The sequence below is a fragment of the Lepisosteus platostomus genome, chromosome 5 (genome assembly GCF_059453375.1).
Source record: "Lepisosteus platostomus isolate fLepPlt1 chromosome 5, fLepPlt1.hap1, whole genome shotgun sequence".
NCBI lineage: Eukaryota > Metazoa > Chordata > Actinopteri > Semionotiformes > Lepisosteidae > Lepisosteus > Lepisosteus platostomus.
In genome coordinates, this window is record NC_142615.1 from 14,165,008 (window position 1) to 14,184,106 (window position 19,099).

Here is a 19,099-nt window from a genome sequence, read left to right on the forward strand (position 1 = left end):
TACCGGGAATTTCCAATAATTACCGACATCGGCAACTTCCAAGCAGATAGTATTCACCCATGTTCATTTATGTTCCAATGGGTGGCTGGAAAATTCACTTCTACTCCCGTTGCATCTTCAGCTAAAGTAATTTAAAAAACAATGCAAAATTGTTCGAGAACTTGACAAGCAAAAACAACAGATCGCCGGAGTTCTATTTTACTATTTAACTATTTTCGTATATTTACCTTAATTTGAATATAAATGTTAACCGAAGTGCTGTTCAATATAATGTAATGTTGTTGTACTTTTAAAATATTTTAGCTGAGGGTGAGAGGGGGGATATTACGCCTTGCCAAACATCTAAAATAACTGTAAAAGGGGATGGCATTTTAATAAAACTGGCAATCAAAAGAAAGTTACAATTTGTATGGTATTATGCTCAATATCCCTCGATATTGAAGGTCAGATGAGGAATTTGAAGAAACTATCAAAGAAACAACGGCAATAGCAGAGGGTGTTGATTTTGAACCAGTGTTTGCACCTCAATAATCCATCAGTCTTCGCTTGACAGGCTTCCTCAAGATATTCGGTGTTCTATACAAAAAATCGACAATTAAGCGCAAATGTGACAAGAGGCAAAGACTGCGGTAGAGGAGGAATAAACTCCACACGATGACTGTATGTATACGTCTGTCTAATATTCGGCCCCTGCAGGGGCATCATATTCGCTGAACTGCCTGCCAGCGTGTGTACGGGCTTATAATTCAAGAATATCAATGGTCAGACGCTTACAACGGGTGTTTGTGTTTGTATTATTTAGAGAACTGAAAAAACATTTTCAAAACTACAGTTTGAATGAAATTAAAAAAAAAGTTTATTTGTCTCTTTGCTGTAACAACTGTGCCAAAACTATTCAGATACATCAGAATAGCATCAGAATGTAACTAGATTTTATTGGATTTTAGGAAATGTATTTTTGCGCATTTCTCTATACGATCAGAATACCTTCCTGTTTTCACAGTGTTTATTGTTTCTGCCTATGATATCTCGGAAAGAAAGACCCAGTATCTGTTCACCAAAATATTTCAGGAGTTTGCTGTGGTTTGAGAGGAGTGTATGAAGGTAATGAAGGAGGGAGGACACGCGCATTCCGCACGGGGAGCGCAGAGCAATGAGCCGCACCTGCAGCTCTCAGAGTCTTTTCTTATACAACCTCTGAGTCCGGACACACAGCGTCTCCAGCCAGTGTTGGAGATTTACAGTTCAGAAAACGGCTGTCTTGAGCAGAAACTGATCTTCCTGCTTTAGTTAAGGTTTGGTTATTGTGGGGGTTTAGCGCTTGTATCTCTCTTCTCTTACTAAACACTATCTACTGTAAAGTATATAAATAGAAGCTAAAATGCAGCTAAAATACTTCAGTAAGGCCGAGCACAAAGGAAAGTTTAATAAAAATGTTCTATGATCTATGTTCTAGTTGCCCATATATTTTAAACTCTCTGTTCGAGCTCTGATTTAATCCTCTCGGCTCCTGCCGCTGTCACCGGGAGAGTGGCTGCATTCCGTAGGGCTACAGGCTGATTTCACAATGCCACATTTAATGAAATACAGGGGAAACCGCAGGGAAAACAATATGTTTTAATACATCTTCTTCTGGATTTATATTTCGGTCTTTCACCTTTGAATGCATACCTTGACCGTAAATCTTTACTCGATTACAGGCACCCCAAACAGTTCCTAAGGGAGAAATCGAAGCCTATTTGACTTTCTGCTAATCACATTGAAGTGTTCACGAAGCATTTCCCTGCCCATCATGTGCCCGCAAGCCGGTTTCTCCGTTTTCTTCTTTCTGTCGTTGTCAGCGAGCACAAGACAGGAAAAATGCAAGAGAGGGAAAAGCTGTCAGGAGTGGGATTTGAACCCACGCCTCTATTCAGAGACCAGAACACCCAAGCAATGGAAAGACAGGAGTCCTTGAGTCTGGCGCCTTAGACCACTCGGCCATCCTGACGAGGTATGTAAGTTGGGGTGTTAAAAGCACCAGTAGTTCACAAAACTGAGAAATGTTTTGCTGGAGAAACACCACGTTGCCTAATGTTGCCTAAACGGATCACGGAAATCAAATATTCGGATCGATTTAGAGTGTGCTTTACAGCCTTTGTGTAATATTTTAAATTGTTTTAAAAAAGTGTGTACTACGTTTAGGACTAGTTAGTGTGGTAGAATATGGAGATCATCTCCAGCTCTGAGCTCAACTGCAACAACACGTTGTGCTGAACAAAGTCAGAGTTGAGTTGAACCTTTGCTCAGTGTGGTGGTCAGGACTCAGGAGTATTGTTGTGGTTCTAATTAGCACGAACTGCAGGGGCTCTGAATCAGAACATTTCAATTTATCTGTTCAGTAAGTTAAAATGCAGGACACGTTAAAATCGGATTATTACTGTGTCTCTGTCCCGTTTGTATATAACTGAATGTTTAAAAGATACCAGTAAGGACACACAACTACTAATGCGGTACTTATTGGAAATAGTCCCAAAACAAGTACGTCCGGCAGCTGGTAGACCCCTGTAATAATTTTGCAGTGACACTTTGAAGATTTACACTCTATTTAAATATTAATTTACTAAATTTCAGTTCTCTTTTCTCACACTCCCTGGCATAACTGAACTCTCACTCTCGCATACTAAAGGCTTTACATGCATTAGCTGTGATACAGATTCTAATAAAGACAGAATGAAACTGTTTGTTTTGTGTCTCATGGTGATCCTCTTCTCGATCCAAATTAAATGTTTAATATGATCCCTCGAGAAAGAAAAAGGAGTCAATTTCCGCCTGGAATGATTGATGCTCCATCAAACATTTTGTAATATCTCCGGAAGTTTATACAGTAGAATCCTGGTTTGTGGCTTAAATTCAAGGTAAACAAGACTAAGGAAACGAGTTGGAAACGATGTCAATCTGGGATTTAAATCATCCGGAACATTTCACTACATTGGGCAGTATGTGCCAGAGAGCAGCTCCTGACATCTGTTGATAACTCAGTTGGTAGAGTGGAGGACTGTAGTTGAAACAAGAGGGAATCCTTAGGTCACCAGTTTGACTCCGGCTTGAAGGAAGGTGCCCTTTGTGTATTTTGTTAAAATAGCTGATCTTTTTTCACTCAGACTTAGATCAAAAGCTCAATAAACGACGAAGCAGAGGCTCTTGTTCCGAATTCAGCTCATGTCTGATTGTCTTGTTTTGGCCAAGATCTGATCTTTGAATTCAGGGAATACTCTGTCTGCTTTGTACAGTAATTCAAAAGTAGATACAAATGTCACTTTTTTATTGTAGATATAAAGGTGTTCTCTGTTTTCAAAGGATAGGTACTTAATTGGCTTTATGATTTGGTTTTGATTTTGTATCGTTGTATTATTAAGTTTGTGCTTTTTGTGTTTTTAACATATTGTGAACTTATTTTTGAAACAAATGCTTACAAAAGCAGACATGGCACACATCTGTTTATACCAGCGGTGAATTGTATATTTTATTAAGTAGAAGCTACTGCGCACTTCTGGGAGTATAACAGGTTCGATATAAAGTGGCAAAAATATAAAAGGGGAAAATACCCCAGACTGGGTGTAAAGGCCTCGTTGTGACTGTTGTTTTATTGTTGAATACGGCATACTGTGCACGAAATGTTGCAGAAACACAATCTGATAGTTAAATAATTATTATTTTAATAATTTGATAAGTATGAGGCCCCGGATCCAAATATTCAGTTCTGATTTTTTTAAAGTGATATCTTCCCTTCCTCTGGTGGAAGTAACACGATGTGAGCAATTGTTTTTTGTTCTTTTTTTTTCACGTTGCGATCCAAAAAGCCTCAGATGCACAGTCTGACAGCAACCAAACCAGAATGGATTCTGCTGGGAGCCGGACTGAGCTCATTCTTGCTCCCTGTGCTGAAAACAGAATTAGCGCTTACCCGAGCACCATCTACAGCTGCTGGATGGTACTCTACGTCCTGCTGCTCCAGCAATTATTTTAACGAAAGACAGATCACTTGTACGCTTTTAACCTTCTCGCAGCTACAGGCGAGACTGAAGCTGGCGATATAAAGGCACGCGCTGGTACACCTTCTCTAACTTTCACAATTGCGATAAACATTTTTTTAAGACCTTTGAAAAACTAGATATAGATATAGATATAGATAAAACTAGATAAAAAACATGAGCTTTATCGGTTTTTACATTAATCGACTTTGAAACAAATTTGATCTTTTTACATTGCATTTTATGTTGAAATGTAGCATGCATACCTAATCCACCAACGGACAGAGCAATATTTTACGTTGCCTTCCAGAGCTTCCAACGTGTGATGGATTTGTATGGGTGTCTGTATGATACCACTACAGCACTGGCGCAGGTGCAAAATCCACTTTCACAAGACTTTTTCAGTGTCTTCTCTCTCAAATGGACCGAAGCACAGGAGCCAATATTAGAGAAAACGACAGGTGTTTAAACAGAGGATGTCCCAATGTCTGGGACAACGCATTGTGATTTTGTATAAACGCAAATGGTTTCTCATTTAAAAGCCAACAATATTCTTTTTCTCCCTGGCGCTAATAAGCTACCATACATGCGAGCTGTTGTGTGAAAGAAAATTCCAATGTCCATAGGAAGGCAGAATAAAATCCAGAACTGTGTTGGTTATATCGATAAACAGGGCTCATGTTCACAACAAAACTTTACTGTATAAAAAGTTAAAATTCGTAAATATATATTTTTTTTATTATGCAAAGTGTCTGTTAAACCATTCATGAAGGATTTTTAGACAACAAAAACACACCATTATATGAGAAAATATATTTACTATATCTGCATTTAACTCACTTTTTAACAATTTCAATTTCAAGGCCGATATAAATTGTTGCCCTGCTTTTTTGTCATAAATACACAAGCTTGTTATGTCTTGTGTCAGAAATAAACTGCATGAAATTTGCTAAAGCAACAAAAACTAAGCGCCACAAAGAAGACAGACATTTGCGTTTATAGTGCAATGTTATCTCGAGCCTTTAAAATTACTTTAAATGCAATTTGTTTTTCTCTGTGGCTCTAAGGCTTTGTCATTTACTGTAGTTATTCAGGAGAACATTATGTTAATCATATAGATGAAACATTTAATATATTCAGGTGGGTAGCTACGTCAGCATGCGTATCTGCAAAGGAACAAGTAATATTGTAGGTTTATTCCATGCTGAAAAGAGAAGAGAGAAAACAAACCTGAAGAAGGTTTCACAGCTGAAACGTTGTGTTTTCTCTCTTCTCTTTTCAGCATGGAATAAACCTATTACTTGTTCCTTTAATATATTGTTCGGTTTGACTCAAAATGCTTTACTACTACAAGAGAGAATTATAGTATGGAGGATGAGACAAATTTATGATTTCTTGGAAGAAAATGTTTTTTCTTTGCATTCGAAATGAATCGAAACTTTAGCGCGACACACAAACCCTTTGTCATTTTTAAAGATATAATATTTTTAAACAGACAGTATAGAAAACGTTTTTTTTTACTAAGCAATTTTGGCCGGGGGCGATGCATTACTAGTAGTGGCGCTGAGGTCACTATGGTGCAGTTGAGCACCGTAAGATTAGGGCCAGTGACGTAATGTATAACGCATCTGACTGTCTGAAGATCAGCTCCTGCTCTGAGCTCAATAGCAATGCAAAACTGTGCGAAACAAAGCTGGCGAGCAGCTGATCTTGTGCTCAGTAGTCAGTACGGTGCTGAGGGTTCAGTTCTGGCGTTGTTCTAATTAGCACGAACTGCAATGGCTCTGAATCTGACCATTTCTATGGAAGCCCGTTTCCGCCAGGGAGTAAAAATAAAAACGCGCTATGGTATCTCAGAATTCCGACTTAGTAACTGAGAATTGCGACTTAAAAACTCAGAATTCCGACTTGATATCTCGTAATTACGACTATCTCACATTTGGGACTTCGAAATAACCCATATTTCATTGTCTGTCCTTTTGTTATTGTAACGGATTCGGGTTCCAGGGCTTGTGCCCTCGCCGCTCCCACCCTAGTTCGTGCCTCACTGCATTGGCTCGAACCCAGGCCTTGCCAGCTGAGCTAAAGAAGAGTTTCTTTTTTAAGTAAAAAATGACATACAATGGAAATATTTAAAAAGTATAAGTTTCAGCTTTTATAATTGTGAATTCTTCTGGATGTGAAGTGTCTATTTCTGTATCTTATTTCATATTCTTTCTTCGTTTTTGTATTTCTGGTGTTTAAATAAAAAAAGAATTTAAAAGCCCACCATCCACTATTCCATCCGTGTACTATGGAAGCCTCACTACCGGAAATGGGATTCCATAAAAATTAGTGTAATTAATTTGATTTTTATCAGGGCACTGTACAAGACAAGTCTTCAGGCTTATAGATCCTATGATCTTGTACGATTCATCAATATAGTGTAACGGAACGGCCAACATACAATTTGTAGTTCAGGTGGGTAGCTGCGTCAGCATGCGTAGGCTGCAAAGGAACAAGTAATAGGTTTATTCCATGCTGAAAAAAAGAAGAAAGAAAATATGTTTTGGCCGAAACGTACCAGTAAACTTTACATTAACAATACCAGCCAACGATACATTATCATTTCACACCGGTTCTACAGGAATCTACAGCAGAGCCCTGAGTTGACTCCCGGAGTCCCACTGAGCCCATAGAATTCCATATCACCCATCACTCCTGCGCACAGTCCGCTGAGAGCGCCTGTCCATAAACTACTGGATTGAGAATGGGATCAAATAATTCCCCATTTTCTTAATTCTACATCAAAGGACTGTTAAAGGTCTATTTGAAGGCATCGATTTGTATTCTTAAACCAGATGAATGCCTGGAATAAGTTAATATTACTTTAAAAAATAAACAGTCGTGCTACAGTACTCCAGTTGAAGGCATGCTTCTAGCTTTGCGGTACTCTGGTGCGTCACAAATTTATGTTTGAATTTCTGTGGATGAACTACTATAGGTGTACCCTCGCTCACTTTCTTTAGCAACAGTCGTTGCTCCTCATCTGAGTGATGTATTTGCCTTGTTTACAGTTCACTTCCCTGCAAGGAATATTCACCTCAGAGCTCTCTTTCACAGACTGCAGGCGCTGTTTGTTAACAGGTATTATAGTAATGACATCTTTCTGTATGATCAGGACAGGAGCTGCAAGTCCACTGTGTTGTGGCTGCAGTACAATTTTAGCTTATTATTATAATACTTTTTAACAGCGACAGATTCTTAAGATCACGAGGTGTTTACGATATTATTTCAGTATTAAGCTGTTACTACATTCGGAACTGTCCAATAGGATTCAGTGTTCCATTAGTTTGGCACTAAACTGCTTAGTCTATTGCAGGAATTGTACTTAGTCCTGTCCTGTAGTGTCCTCTAGAGAGCAGCAGCTGTTTCCTTGGGCTCATTGCAATTGGGAACATTGTGATTACTGAGCAGGGGACTAAAGTCAGCAGACGAGCGAGTTGCAAATCGGTATTAATCTGGCGTACAGAGCTGCATGCTAATCTCTGGATCATTTCCAGTTAATGCGATGCTGTTCTTACCTTGCAATTGACCCAATCTGACTACTGGCACCAACAACCCTGTTATTACAAATAAACTTCTTGTGTACCTACCGTGATACATAAGTTTGCTGGAGAGGTTTGGCAGCCTATATTCAGTCAAAGGTGTGTGTGCAGATCACTGTGATATACAGGCATCAACAAACTGACATACAATATTAAATGTTTAACTGATAAAACCCAAATGAACCAAACCTGAATAAATTAGTGGTGGAAAGGAGTCTTTTTATATATCAAAAGGTCTCTGAGCCTTTGGTAATAACGATGGGTATATAACCCATTGTCCTCAATATTAGAAATGAATCCTTGAGCACTGCTGTTGTACCAACAGTCCTCAAAAGTGCTGCCATTACCCCCGTCCCATAAAAGCCTAACATTACCCTTTCTTGCATAAACTGTAGAACGTGCCTTCACATTTCAGTTGCAGTTTAATCTATTATCACCCTACTCTCCACTTCATAACCTTCACTCTAATTCTGGTCTCCTAACTGTCCCCCAAGCCCGTCTACACTGTATGGGTGACAGGGCCTTCTCCTGTTATGCCCCCAGGCTCTGGAACTCTCTGCCCAAGGATAGCAGAGTCAGCTTCCCTAAACTCCTTCAAATTCAGACTCAACACCTTCTTCTGTAGAAGAGCCTTTACTGAACTGGTTCCATTCTTTAGCCCTCTGCTTCTACTTTCCTTAGTACCACCATCCATGGTCTCCTCTGTCTATTGGAATTGTTTTATCCTGTGTATTCTTATTGTAATTCTGTCAAGTGCTTTGAGAAGCCACCTTTGGAACCATTATATAAAATAGTTTATCCTAAATCCTTGAAGCTTTAATAGGGCACTGCAGTAGGGCTAAGAATTGACAGTGTTAGTGGGCCAGCAGGATTTGTGCAAATTATAGGTAGGCACAAAGGAAGACTAGGATTCACTTGAAATTCATGACATGGGACACTGAAACAGGGGAGAGGCTTTGTGTAGTAAGCGTTCAGTCTCAATCTACACAGTCTGTGCTGCTGGCAGAGGTAGTTGTGAACACCCGCCTTCCCAGTCAAGTACTGGGATCTCCAGTCTCACTCCTAATACTTCCCCATGACTGTCCAATACCACTACTGTGAAACCAACACCCATAAGACAAGATCTCAGAGATTCTAACTGCACAATTATTCACTGTGCACCAGAATTGTTCCTCTGCTAAGGATGGGAAGGCCTACTTTACACCAAGCCCCTGTTGACAATTCCTTCCTTGCGTTTCTTTTAGTCAGTTTGTGCAGCCTAGAATAGGACACCAGATCTCACTCTTACTGGGCACTACAGTAGCAACTCACACTCCATAAGCACTACCCATCTCGGAAACAGGAGGATTTCCAGTATATTGAACACCTCCGTCTCTCTCACAGTAAAAGATCACACTGCCCTGCCCAAGGAATAGTGCGGCCATCTTCCCCCACTACAACGCTTTATTACTCCAGCCATTTTCAGTCCTCATTGGCAGCAATACGGGAAGCATTCTTGAAAGGGGAACCCCCACAAATACTTCCATTGATTAATGGGTCTCACTTCCCTTGAATTCCTCCACCCCATTCAAACCTATAAACCATAAAGAAACAAGGGCAGGCAGAAGGGTCTTTCACAGTTTTATTGAAATGTTGCCATTACAAGGCAAGTGGAGGCAGGAGAGTCACAAGGGCCAGGCTGGAGCCTTCATTCAGGCACCTGGGGAGAAAGAAGGAGAACAATCCAGCTGAACTGCAGGACACCACCCCTACAGGAGCTCCTCCTGCCAGACCCTACCTGTCCACTGGCCAACATCTCCAAAGTCCTCTGTTCCCTCCACATCCTCACTGGTGCTCTCTGCATCTTCACTGGAGCTCTGAGGGTCTCCCTCCTCATCCTCAGTCCAGTCAGCTCCCACATCCAGAGGAGCTTCTACTGGTGCCACAGCCACCCGACTACTGGTCACCAGGCTCCTGGTACCTGTGGACAAGCAGCACCCAGGAGTGAGGGATCCGCTATACCCAGAGACCCACAGTCTACTCATCTACACAGTCCCTTTGTCCAGCATGGGATCATTCCTCAGTTGTCCAAGCATGGTTGTCTCTTGGGCAGAGATGCATCCACAAGGGATAGAGAACCAGACCCACCTTCATTCCAACTGCCAGCACACCTGGACTCACAGCAGGCACAGACCTCATGGTCACCATACAGCTCCTCCCACCTGGAGGAGAGGAGGACAGGTGAGGCCTCCACCTGGCATGTCCCAGAGCACCCTCAGCAGGCTCCTCGCAGAAGTACCTCTTCGCCTCCCTGTTGTAGGTGCAGGACTTAGTCCCTGGTGTTGCTTTAGCAGGAGCCACAGCCATGACACAGTGCATGTACAGCTCAGTCACTTCATGCTGTAAGAGGGAAAGTCACAGCATTAAGGGATCAAGGCCAATAGAGGGACAGAGAAGGACCTTCTGCCATCAGTGAAGGCAAGCTGGGAGCTCTAGGCACTACAGCTGCCACAGTCTGGTTCACATCTAGATCATGGATGTGAAAGCAGACCATGGATCAGTAGAGCAAGAAGGCTGAGCAGCCTTTGAGAGCAGTACCTTCCTGGACAGCTTCTTCTGGAAGAGGAAGGCATCAATTGTGAAGCGGAGCACATCCTTCTGCTTGGAGAGGACAAACCTGGACAGGCAGCCATCTGCCTTGCTGTCCACCATGCACCTGGGGACAAGGACAAGGATGAACCCCTGCAGGCTCTCGGGGCTCCTGCCCACCTCTCCTCCCAGAAGGGGCCGTACCCCAAGTTGTCGATCACAGGGAAACGGGGCTGGGAGTGCTGGTCTGGTTTCTCCGTTACGTAACACGAGTGGATGTACAGCCTCTGCTCTGCTGTGGCAAAGTAGGCAGTGGCCTGGAAGTACATGGGCTGACCCAGGAAGTACTCATCCTTAGGAGAGAGCCGGACCCAGTGGGCTGGAGAGAGAGAGGCAGCATTACACCTGCAGGCAGGAGGAGCCACTCACTCAAGGAGCTTACAGTTGGTGGTGAGCAGCACAAAGCTGTGTTTGTTCTTCAGGTCCTTGAAGAAGGTCCTTCTCCTGGCCCACGTGGGGACATAGCCAACCTTGTAGGAGTAGTGGAACCTGCAGGACAGAGGGGATGAGGGGCATCTGGACACTTTCCTAGCGGCTTCTCAGCAGCAGAGCCCTGCCTACCTGTTGTAGGAGCACTTGACAGGCACAGAGAAGGGAATGAAGCGATGCACAGGTGCACTGGAGGAGGGCGGGGCATAGCGGAGAGTGTTGGAGTACACCAGGCGGCCCTGGACAACCTGCAGGGTCACGGAGGAAGGGATATTCCCAGGAAAGGCAACCCCGACACTGGCCCTACAGCTCACATCGATACACTGCCTGTAGATGAAGACCCGCTTATCGATCGCTCGGTGCCGCACTCGTGAAGCCCGTAGATGAAGTAGAAGTAACTGCGTGTGGTTCGGCTGACGCTGCAGTTGCCCAAGGTCACCTCCGATGGCCGACAGCTGAAGCCGAACAGGAGCCGACTGACCCTCACATACATCCTGCTGGAGTCACACCACACAGCCACTCCTCGAGTGCCCCCGATGGCCGGGCGAGCCGGCTGCCGCCCTCGCTGGGGAGGAAACAGGACGCTCTTGATGTAGGCGGGTAAGGGGCGGCTGCCGGCTTCGGGCTTCATCTTCTCCTTGTCGAAGTAGGGCGAGTACGCGTCTCTGGACACGGGAAGGCGGCGAAAGTCGGGAGCCAAGGACTGCGAGTCGTTCTCGTTTGCAGACAGGTCTTCGGAGGGCGCATCTGCCAGGTTCAAGTCCTCCAACTGGGCTGCGTCTTCAGGAGCCGGGAGGTCGGCCTGGAGCGCCATTTCCCGAGAGTCCCAGCCAGCCGGCCCGGCGGAAACCAGTGCGGGGAGCCCGGCCCCTGTGCACAGGCACAGCATAAAGAGAAACGAACGCATCGCCAAATTAACGTCCCGCTCAATTGCTACAGGAGTAAAATAAGTAAACCACAAAACTGTGTTGAAGCAAGAAAGCATAAAGTGTGAACGCGGTGACTAGGTTTTTATACTGGCAGGACCTGTTACCGCACACCTGGTCACACAATCAACACAATCAATTACATACAGAGATCCGGATTGTTCTCAGCGTCTAATTAGAACCTGATTTCAGTCTGAGGCGGGACTCCGTGAAGCCGCCTGAACATTTTCCCGTGTGTATCTGACCTCAGCGGAGGAGTTCCACGCAATTTCGACAGAATTAAATCACCCACACGTGTAAAATTTGCTCAGATTAATTTATTGTTCAATTAGTTTCTAATTTCCGAGGAAAGTGTGTTAAACTCGCTGTCAGACAGAGTACGGAACATGCGACACGTCCGTCCACACTTTCTTTTATCGAGGGGGCTGTTCTATCAACACGTACCGCAATGAAAATAATTTTACTATTTTTCATGTGTAATTGCATGTCATATTAAAATGTGTAATACAAGCATTTCTTTGCTTCCCAGTAAAGAAATACTGATCAGCTTTTGACATGATCTGATAATAATTTGTCTGATTTTCCAGAGATTGCTTTTGCTTCGCAGCACCGAGAACCTATGGAAGCCCGTTTCCGCCAGGGAGTAAAAAAAACGCACTATGGTATCTCAGAATTGTGACTTAGAATCATAGAATTGCGACCTAAAAACTCAGAATTTTGACTTTATCTCTCACATTTGCGACTTCGAAAAGCCCATATTTCATTGTCTGACCTTTTGTTATTTTAACGAATTCGGGTTCTAGGGCTTGTGCCCTCGCCGCTCCCACCCTACTTTGTGCCTCACTCTATTGGCTCAAACCCAGGTCTTGCTAGCTAGAACCCGAATCCGTTACAATAACAAAAGGACAGACAATGAAATATGGGCTATTTCGAAGCTGCAAATGTGAGATATAAAGTCGGAGTTGTGAGTTACTAAGTCGCAATTCTGAGTTACTTAGTCGGAAGTCTGCGATACCATAGCGCGTTGTTTTGTAACTCCCTGGCGGAAACGGGCTTTCATACATTTCAATTAGTCTGATCAGTGCAGGACAAGTTAATGTAGAATCATTACTATGTCTGTCTCTTGTTTGTATATAAATGAATGTCTTTGACAACTTAATGTTAGTTTTTAATTTAGTTTTACGATGTAGGTCATGTGTTAACATATGCACGAGCATACGAAATGTCTCACTCCTGATTCAGCTCATGCTCCATAGGAGAGAAGAGATTCCTCCTGCTTCTCGTACAATCATATCAGAACAGAAGCCCGTGTCGCCCAGCTCTGATTCAAGAGCGACTCGCATCTTCAGCCCTTTTTTTATTCGTGATCCTAATTTTCTTTAGTTATGATCAATATTGAACTTTTTCTAAATAAAACGACAATAATCAAACATGCAGGCAGACTTTTAAAAAGTATTAGGAGCTGACAGGGTGCCCCTTTGGAATAGTTGTCAGAAAATGTGAGAAAAGGAAAGGTACGTAAGCTCTCACACACAGCATTAGAGATTGGCATCTGATGGAAAAAAAAAAACTACCTGTCTCCCCAGCATTTAACGGTGCTGTTGTTTAGATTTTACATATTGTTAGCATTTTAATGAATTGTTAAAAGATTGATACACAAATCGCTAAATAAGAAAACGTAAAAACCCTAGCTGTAAGCAATTGGCCATTCATATTCCTGAATTTTAAATCCCTGTGTTTTTCTGTATCCGAATGCCTGGTGCAGCTAATTTGAAAGCAGAGTCTACCATTTACAGAAGCGTATTGTTGCCACCAAGGAAAAAAAATCCTGAGTTTACAGGAGTAAAGAGGAAACAAATGCAAACACCGTTTAGAAAAAACACACACGTCTCAGGCCTTAACCATGACAAGGATAGGATTTGAACCTAGACGAGCAGAGCACAATGAATTAGCAATCCAAAAAGTGACTCCTGTTTAACTTTCTTTTCGCTTGCTCGATTTGTAGTACGCTCCTAAATCCTTACAACCGATAAACAAAACGGCTTCATGTGCCACAGCATTCTGCTACAGGTACGGTTTGCACCGTGTATTAGGCGAACCCGAATTAAATATTTCAAATATGTGAAGAATTTCATGAAACCTGAAAAAAGATCACAGCCAATGTCAGCAATTCAGAGCCTGTAGGCAGCTTCAACAGAACAAAACGATCTGAAGCCGCAATAATTTCATAGAGTGTATTATGACACTCTAACCACGTTGTTGCTATTACTGCTACTTCTGCTGCCGTTGCTTTAAACTCTACTCAGCAGGCAAGTAAAGTTGTACAAAGAATAGACTACTTTGAGCCGTCCAAATTCCATTATGTGAATTTAAGCTTTTTTTTTTATTAATAACAGCATTAGTAATACAATGCGTGCTCAGAAACCTTACTTATTAGCTTATGAAGCAATAGTGTTTCGACAATTTGCGGTCTTCAAAAAGTAAACGCTGAAGTTTTTATAGTTCCTTGTGAGCAGATCACCTTTGATTTAGAAAAGGAAAACTTACTCCTCTGTTGCTTTCATTGCAATATCTGAATCGAGACCCAAGCGCTAAGAAAGCTGAAAAACGCAGAAGTCATAAACCCGATTTTTATTTAGACACACATTTTCTAATGCAGCCTTCATTACAAGACAGTCTATTTCTCGAAAGCGTGTTATGTAAAAAAGAGAAAAACGAAAATATATGGATGACAATATTTAAAAGCTTAAGATTTTACTTTTGAGAAACTGTCATTTTATGTATCTAGACGCTTTTCAACCACTGCTTTTAGAACTTTGCTGTGCTTCCTGAATCATTTTCAGCGTTATAAACTGGGTGTGGAAGTAGCGATCACTTTGTAGAGCAGTTGATAGACTGGAGCTGTTCAGACTACTCTTGTTATTTCTCAAATGCTTCCATCATTTTTCTTTCAGGCTAGGACGCGAGTGTGTACATGTGTTTGGTTTTCGTTTCACTGATTCCCATTGAAGATTTGTGAATTAACAAGGAAAGAATCAGTTGCCTCGGAAAGCAGAAGGTTTGGTTCTCAACGATCTTGAAGACACGCCCATGTAGAGCAGCGTGTGATGATTCGTACTATAAAAGACCAAGTGCTCAAAGTGACGTCTGTGTTTGCCGTTGAAACTTTTCATCTCGGGCGCACTTTTAGAAAGCAAAGATAGAGCAGTTGTGTTGAATCACACTACGACAGCTGTCAGCAGAGTGGCGCAGCAGAAGCGTGCTGGGCCCATAACCCAGAGGTCGATGTATCGGAACCATCCATTGCTATACACACCGTCAGTCTAATGAAGTGTATTTAAACTGATCTTTTTCTCTCGTGTATGTGCAAGCTTCACACTTACTGTATTCGTTAATCTTTACCAATAGCAGATGCCCAAATGTATCTTTGGTTGTTCTGCGATCCTTCATAGTTTCCTCAATTCCTTCAAATGAACATCCATATCAAAGCAATTATATATATACAGTGCCTTGCGAAAGTATTCGGCCCCCTTGAACTTTTCAACCTTTTGCCACATTTCAGGCTTCAAACATAAAGATATATTTTTTTTTATTTTATGTGAAGAATCACCAACAAGTGGGACACAATTGTGAAGTGGAACGAAATCTATTGGATTTTTGAAACTTTTTTAACTAATAAAAAAATGAAAAGTGGGGCGTGCAAAATTATTCGGCCCCTTAACTTTCAGTGCAGCAAACTCACTCCAGAAGTTCAGCGAGGATCTCTGAATGATCCAATGTTGTCCTAAATGACTGATGGTGATAAATAGAATCCACCTGTGTGTAATCAAGTCTCTGTATAAATGCACCTGCTCTGTGATAGTCTCAAGGTTCTGTTGAAAGCGCAGAGAGCATCATGAAGACCAAGGAACACACCAGGCAGGTCCGTAATACTGTTGTGGAGAAGTTTAAAGCCGGATTTGGATACAAAAAGATTTCCCAAGCTTCAAACATCCCAAGGAGCACTGTGCAAGCGATCATCTTGAAATGGAAGGAGTATCAGACCACTGCAAATCTACCAAGACCTGGCCGTCCCTCTAAACTTTCAGCTCAGACAAGGAGAAGACTGATCAGAGATGCAGCCAAGAGGCCCATGATCACTCTGGATGAACTGCAGAGAACTACAGCTGAGGTGGGAGAGTCTGTCCATAGGACAACAATCAGTCTTACACTGCACAAATCTGGCCTTTATGGAAGAGTGGCAAGAAGAAAGCCATTTCTCAAAGATATCCATAAAAAGTCTCGTCTAAAGTTTGCCACAAGCCACCTGGGAGACACCCCAAACATGTGGAAGAAGGTGCTCTGGTCAGATGAAACCAAAATCGAACTTTTTGGCCACAATGCAAAACGATATGTTTGGCGTAAAAGCAACACAGCTCATCACCCTCAACACACCATCCCCACTGTCAAACATGGTGGTGGCAGCATCATGGTTTGGGCCTGCTTTTCTTCAGCAGGGACAGGGAAGATGGTTAAAATTGAGGGGAAGATGGATGCAGCCAAATACAGGACCATTCTGGATGAAAACCTGTTGGAGTCTGCAAAAGACCTGAAACTGGGACGGAGATTTATCTTCCAACAAGACAATGATCCCAAACATACAGCAAAATCTACAAAGGAATGGTTCACAAATAAACGTATCCAGGTGTTTGAATGGCCAAGTCAAAGTCCAGACCTGAATCCAATCGAGAATCTGTGGAAAGAGCTGAAAACTGCTGTTCACAAACGCTCTCCATCCAACCTCACTGAGCTCGAGCTGTTTTGCAAGGAAGAATGGGCAAGAATTTCAGTCTCTCGATGTGCAAAACTGATAGAGACATACCCCAAGCGACTTGCAGCTGTAATCGCAGCAAAAGGTGGCTCTACAAAGTATTAACGCAAGGGGGCCGAATAATTTTGCACGCCCCACTTTTCATTTTTTTATTAGTTAAAAAAGTTTCAAAAATCCAATAGATTTCGTTCCACTTCACAATTGTGTCCCACTTGTTGGTGATTCTTCACATAAAATAAAAAATTTATATCTTTATGTTTGAAGCCTGAAATGTGGCAAAAGGTTGAAAAGTTCAAGGGGGCCGAATACTTTCGCAAGGCACTGTATATTACAATTAAGGTACATATTAAAAATATCAACGCACATTTCTATAATGCTCATTTAATAATGATTGTCAAGGATTGTCAAGTTCTCCAACAAATCTGTGTTCTAATTTTAAAATAGTTTTGCTAAGGATACAACGGGTGTATAAATGAATTCTCCCAACAGCCAGTTAAAGAAAAATTCCACACGTGAGGATGGTTTTCTTGGACATTGACTTAGGTACTGAATTGTTTACTTGTTTTAGTTGCACACGAGTAAAACACGAAGATTTCCTGCAACATTCAAGAGGGTTTGCGAACAAATCCCTTCAATTTTTAGCGGAGATTATGTTTACATCATCACAATCTGAACCGCGTCCCTGAGTGCGTTTGACCCACCAGCCCTTTGTTTAACAGCTGCAGAGGGACACATTCCCGTTGCTTTTCACAAATCACTGGCATTTTTTTGCAGCATTTCTTCTGTCCTGAGAAGCAAGATTTGTATTTTATCTTTCAGAAGTTGTATGAATTTCTTGAAGTTCAAAAACAACTTGTTCCTGAAAAGAAATGAACACTTGCTTCAAAGTAAATCAAGACGTATGTGTCTCTTGCTGTGTGTGCTCTTATCTGTCCATCTCTCTCTCCTCTTCTCTCTGGCAGTCTGTGTAGAGTATCTGAAGGGGATGTAACACCACTTGGAAAAGAAGAAAAATTATCAGGAAAAATTCTCAGGAAAATTCTCAGGCAGAATAAAAAATCATTATTCTTTTCTCAGTCAGATTCATTGCTCAGACTCACACTCAGACAGGATCTCAACTCCGTACTGCTCTCTATCCTCACAATCCAGAACCAGAAGATATTCAGACAATCAGTGCTGCTACATGAACAATATCAGACAGAACAGCCTGGACTCATGTCACATTTCCCCCTTTTATCCTTCCTCCCAGCCCTCTTAGAGACATAGAAGAGCCCCTGGTTCTCCTCTCTGTGAACTGGGCTCAGGGGTCACTGATCTGGCAGTTGTGGGCTCTGTTCCAGGTTGAAAGCAAGAAGGTTCTATTAACGCTTTCCAGGACTTCCAGCCCTTCAGTATTACTTTCTTTACTGTATGTCAGCCTCCCAAAATGTTTATAAATGTTTTATAACACATATGAGTGTGGAATTATCTTATTATTTATATATAGTATTTATGTAATAAACACCAGTAGTGACACTATGATCAGTATATTGATTATTTGTAGCCGATGGTCCGATGGTCGTGTCTACAATAGTGACCATTTGACCAGTCTGTAGCTCTGGGCAGTGGGACTCAGATCACACAGAAGACCCGTCTGTGTGTGATTCCATACGAGCCCTGGGATTCAGCTACTCTAACAAATGTCTCATAGACCGTCTTATAAATTTACAATTAGATGAAGTCATGTAACAGTTTTACAGATAATTTAAATAATCAGACAGCAGTTTTGGCAGTGGATACATCTCCACATGGGGGAAAGAAACTGAAATATATGTGCTCACTGTGAAGTAGGAAGAGGTGGTCAGACAAGCAAAACAACTTTGCAAATAATGTGAAGTGACATTGTTATGTGTCAATCAGCTCACAGATTTCGCTTCATGTGCCTTAAGCTGTGCAATTTGTATGGTTGTTGAATGAGATTGGTTTCTTCACATGCCCAGTCAATTGCCCAGCTTGCCGACGCACACCTCCATGAAGACTCTCTTTAAGATTTAATTGTCAAGTCGCCTCCTTTGCATACAATAGTAGCACCGACACTAAGAGAAAGGATGAGAAATGGCGTTTATCAAGCGATTGCAGTGTTTGTTTGACTGAGGATCCTTGTGTGCTGAACTGGCCTCTGGAGAAGTGTAGTGCTGTAAAACAGAAGGTTTGTGTCACTCAAGATTGTTACAGAACAGAACAATACAATTACAATACTTTTGTGAGAGTAAATATTACTGGTGCATCACAGTTCTTATAATGGTGAAAACAGGAGCACCTTCTCTACATTTTTGACTAAAGTATTTAAATGGAAAGAAATAATATCACTATGCAATTCATAAATGCAATTGAGCTCCTCTAAATGTTCTAGTCTGATGAAACAATGTATAGAATTAGGTGACAATATCGGAATTAATTCAAATGCACAAGATTAATTTTCAGCAACAAAAAAAGTGCTCGGAAATATTTTACAAGAATGAAACCTAACATTCACCTAAATAAACATTCACCCTCTACATAAGTAGAGAACAGTAGGACAGAAGGTTAGTGTCACTGGACACTGCATCAGAGAGGCCGATCTCTTCTCCCTCATTATGCAGGCTTACCCACTCATGATGAACTGTCCTCCAGTGATACTCAGCTGCCATCATCGACTCAGACATGACGTTCATGTACATATTATAC

The 19,099-nt window shown here is 42.0% G+C and overlaps 1 protein-coding gene, 1 long non-coding RNA gene and 1 other non-coding gene across 3 annotated transcripts in view; all 3 read right to left on the bottom strand.

The window, feature by feature from the left end:
* Positions 1-1,879: 1,879 nt before the first annotated feature.
* On the bottom strand, positions 1,880-1,990 carry trnal-caa (transfer RNA leucine (anticodon CAA)). The gene is made up of 2 exons: positions 1,953-1,990; positions 1,880-1,925 (listed from the first exon to the last, which is right to left on the bottom strand). It is a non-coding gene; the product is annotated as a tRNA-Leu (tRNA).
* A 7,217-nt stretch (positions 1,991-9,207) lies between these two features.
* Positions 9,208-9,556, bottom strand: LOC148663816 (uncharacterized). Its single transcript, XR_015937139.1, has 2 exons — positions 9,378-9,556; positions 9,208-9,299 (listed from the first exon to the last, which is right to left on the bottom strand). It is a non-coding gene; the product is annotated as an uncharacterized LOC148663816 (long non-coding RNA).
* Positions 9,557-9,659: 103 nt separating this feature from the next.
* Positions 9,660-19,099, bottom strand: part of LOC148663817 (zona pellucida sperm-binding protein 3-like) — a 55,655-nt gene continuing 46,215 nt past the window's right edge. The window contains exons 2-7 of the mRNA XM_088632868.1: positions 10,790-10,905; positions 10,611-10,717; positions 10,373-10,547; positions 10,178-10,295; positions 9,879-9,979; positions 9,660-9,801 (exon numbers count right to left, since the gene is read on the bottom strand). Coding sequence (XP_088488994.1) covers positions 9,660-9,801; positions 9,879-9,979; positions 10,178-10,295; positions 10,373-10,547; positions 10,611-10,717; positions 10,790-10,905 — 759 coding nt within the window. The remainder of the gene's footprint in view (positions 9,802-9,878; positions 9,980-10,177; positions 10,296-10,372; positions 10,548-10,610; positions 10,718-10,789; positions 10,906-19,099) is intronic.